The sequence below is a fragment of the Penaeus vannamei genome, chromosome 14 (genome assembly GCF_042767895.1).
Source record: "Penaeus vannamei isolate JL-2024 chromosome 14, ASM4276789v1, whole genome shotgun sequence".
Classification (NCBI taxonomy): domain Eukaryota; kingdom Metazoa; phylum Arthropoda; class Malacostraca; order Decapoda; family Penaeidae; genus Penaeus; species Penaeus vannamei.
This window is the reverse complement of record NC_091562.1, coordinates 7,124,534-7,128,269: the sequence shown is the minus strand read 5'-3', so window position 1 is coordinate 7,128,269 and position 3,736 is coordinate 7,124,534. Positions and strand designations below refer to the sequence as shown.

The window sequence follows — 3,736 nt, the reverse complement described above, 5'->3', positions numbered from 1 at the left end:
TATTATCATTATCATTGCCATTATTATCATTACTGTTGTTGCTGCTGCTGTTGTTATCAATATCATTATTACCATAATTTCATTTTCGTCATCATTATAATCACCAGTAGTAGTAGTAGTAGTAGCATCATTATTATGAGCATTTTCACCTTCATTTTTATTATTGGTATTGTTATCATAATAATAATGATAATGATTATGGTAATAGGGATAATAATAATGATAATAACTATTATCATTCTCATTATCATTGTTATGATTATTATCCTTATCATTATCATTATTATTTTGTCATCGCTATCATTATTATTGGTATTTTTATTGTCATTGTCATTATTACTATTATTATTATTATTGTTATTATCATTACTTTCATTGCTATCATCATTGCTATTCTTATTATTATCGTTATCATAATTGTTGTTATTATTATTATTATCCTTACTATTATCATAATCATTATCATTATTATCATCCTGTACTGTTTATCATTATAATAATTATTATAATTACTGTCGTTATTACAACTGACATAATTTTTATCATTCTCATCATCTTCATTATAGCTATTACCATTATCATAATTATCTATTATTGTTATTGTCATTTTACGATTATTAATATAATTATGAATATCATCATTATTTCTATCATCACTCCAATTATTGGTGTTTTATTATCATCATCGTTATTATTATTATTATTATCATTGTTATCATTAATGTCGGTATTATTGCTATTATCATTAGCTCATTAGGCATGACTTATAAATACCACTGCAGTTACCATTATCAAAAACTCTCTATCTTCATTGTCTACAATAATATTTGGCAATTTCCTCGTCATAAGTGATCATATCATCCTTACCTATATCTTTATCCTTGCTTGATTATTTAACTATTTCCTTCTTTACATAAAAAAAAACACACACACACAAAAACATTCTAAGGATAAGTTAAAATTACCCGGATTTTACCTTATGTAACTATTTCACGCTCTCCGGGACTTTCCTATTCCTCATTTGGTGAAGAAAATCTGGCATTACTCGATAAAATACTTTCAGTAATGGTGTAAAAATATATTCCTAATTTCGGTAAAGTTTCTCATTGAGTTTTGATTAGCAGTATTCGGAATACACTAAAAGTTTCTCGTAACAGCAATAATACAAATAAATAATATAGTCTATGGTAAAATATCTAATCATAGAAAACGGATAAAATAACAACCAACATAGTATTATATTCTTATATTTTGTAAGATTGCTGTGAAACTCAGAATATTTCTAAGATTAAATCAATTATATATTGTTATTATAGAACCTCATTGCACGATACAACGAAATGTAAGTACTCTATGAAAAGTAATATATTTGCAGAAAAGATAAAATTCTAGCGGTCAACGGCATCCTCACAGCCCTGGGGCGAGTTGTTCAGTCCCCGGATGTTCTGACTCAGTTTGCGATGAGCGAGTGAGAAGGAAAGTTGTGTGCTCGCCAGTGTGATAACCATAGTATCGCTCAATATGGAGTAAAAAAGAAAAATCAGATATATTGTGTTTTTTGGTGTTTAAAACTAGACCTTTACAATGGATAAGATACGCGTGGCCGTGAGGGTCCGTCCCTTCAACCGCCGAGGTAAGTGATAAATGGGACTCCAAGACGTGTTTTGAAATCGCCGCGAACCTAACCAGTTTGGGCTCCGCTTCGTCGACCCAAAAGTTATTGTCTGTCGTGTATCCTGGCGACTGGGGAGGGCGAAAGGCGTCGGCGATAAGAGGACGCCGATCGCAAGGTCACGCGGACTTTGTATGTCAGTGAGAAACACCGCAAAAACGGGTCGATAAGTTACGATGTGAGGGAACAAGTCGACGCGACTTCGCCAGCTCTCTCGAAGGGACTCAACTGCGTGTTCGTTCCTCGTTCTTTTTTTTGTTCTTCCTTGTTCTGCGTTTCCCTCTGGCCCTCGCGGGTGTCTGGGGGAGGGATGTGAAGCGCAGAGCCTTCTCCCACACCCTCCCCGCTGTTCCCCGACGACACGTAAGGTAGCACTGCTTAGTCGAGACACGTTTGTGAATGGTCGAGAAGGGAAGGTCGGAGACTGGAATGGGTTGAGTACACCACATGTCAGCTGATCGTCCCCCCCCTCCCCCTGCCCCTCCCTCCCTTTCTCCTCTCCCTCCTACCCTCATCCTCCTCGCCCTCCTTCCACCTCCTCCACCTCCTCTACCTTCCCACCCGCTTACGTGAGGATCGTGCCGGATTTCATCACTTTTGCCCTCAGGTAGTCGGTTCTGGCTCTCCCGCGTCCGTTTGTCCGCATGTGTGTGCGTATGTGTGCGTATGCCTGTGTCTGTCTGACCCCAGCCTGGACAGGTACAAGGAGGCGGAACATTCCACCGTTTCCGTTTCGGTTTTCCCTTCGAGAACGCCGTTGCTACGCGTGATACGAGCCGTAAAACGTGCAGAAATGCCAATGTTCGTCCCCGGATTTGAATACCTCGCCTTATTCATCTGCATCGGGGTGAGGGAAGGGGAGATGGGGAGGAGTGGGAGGGGGTGAGGGAGGGGAGATGGGGAGGAGTGGGAGGGGAGGGAAAGGAGGGGGATTCCCTAGATTCTTATCTAAGGTGTCCCAGCAAAGCGGGACTGGTCTTGCTCGCACACTTTCTTCCCTCCTGTTTCGATTTTCGACGGAAATGAATGGCGTCGGAGAGTTATGGGTTTATAATTCACCAGAAAGGCTCCATGTATATTGACACACCTATCATCAAAAGAATTTCTTTAAATTATGTGTTTCTTACTGTCTCTCGCGCTTGCACATGTTCCCTTTTGTCCGTCTCAATCTCTTGACCATTTGTCATGATATAATCAACTTGTTCGCTTTTTTCCTGTTTGTTTTGACTGGCCAGGCCCCCTCGCCTTCTCTCTCCTACTCCGGACTCCCAAAAGCCAAAACATCTGCCTTCACGTGAGTCATTGCAGTTGTCCCCGACGTTCGCTCACCCACCTCCGCTGTGGCCGCTGTCAACACGAGCGGTTTCCACGGCAGGCGTACTGTGCACCAGCCAGTACCATCCCTCTTCGAATGGTAGAATGGTAGCGACGGTCACCTGCCAGTCGATACTGACGTCGCGTAGTTGAGCAAAAACTCGCGTATGTTTAATTTTATGGATCTCTTCTGATGGATGGTTATATTAGATTTCTTGGGTTGATACGGGTTAGAGTTCTTTTTATTTATTTGTGGGTGCCTCCCCTCTCCCGTCTCCCTCCCGCTACCCGTCCAGCCGTCAGCGGAGAGCGTCCGGCCTGTGACATGTCAGAGCGGCCGACGCGGAAGCACGGTCCGCTGCGTAGAGCATGTACAGAACACCTGTGTGCTGGCGGTGGTGCAGGTGTGACACATGTTGTGGTCACGGCCTCCGCCAGGGCGTGAGTGTCCGTGGTGCCATACTGTATGTGCGCTGGAGTTGGACTTTGTTTTGGTATTGCTCACGCGCGCTCACCTCCTCTCCCCCCACACATATATAAACATACTCGTGCACGCACACACACACACACACACACACACACACACACACACACACACACACACATACACACACACACACACACACACACACACACACACACACACACGCACACACACACACACACACACACACACACGCACACACACACACTTACATACATGCATACATAAATACACACACATATACACACATACACACACACACACAC

At 42.4% G+C, this 3,736-nt stretch overlaps 1 protein-coding gene across 6 annotated transcripts in view; it reads left to right on the top strand.

Moving 5' to 3' along the window:
* The first annotated feature begins 1,458 nt into the window (after positions 1 to 1,458).
* Khc-73 (Kinesin heavy chain 73) overlaps positions 1,459 to 3,736 on the top strand; it is a 303,968-nt gene continuing 301,690 nt past the window's right edge. For all 6 annotated transcript variants that reach the window (XM_070129695.1, XM_070129692.1, XM_070129694.1 and 3 more), the window contains exon 1: positions 1,459 to 1,633. In XM_070129695.1, the coding sequence (XP_069985796.1) occupies positions 1,585 to 1,633 (49 nt within the window). In that variant the 5' untranslated portion in view covers positions 1,459 to 1,584. The remainder of the gene's footprint in view (positions 1,634 to 3,736) is intronic.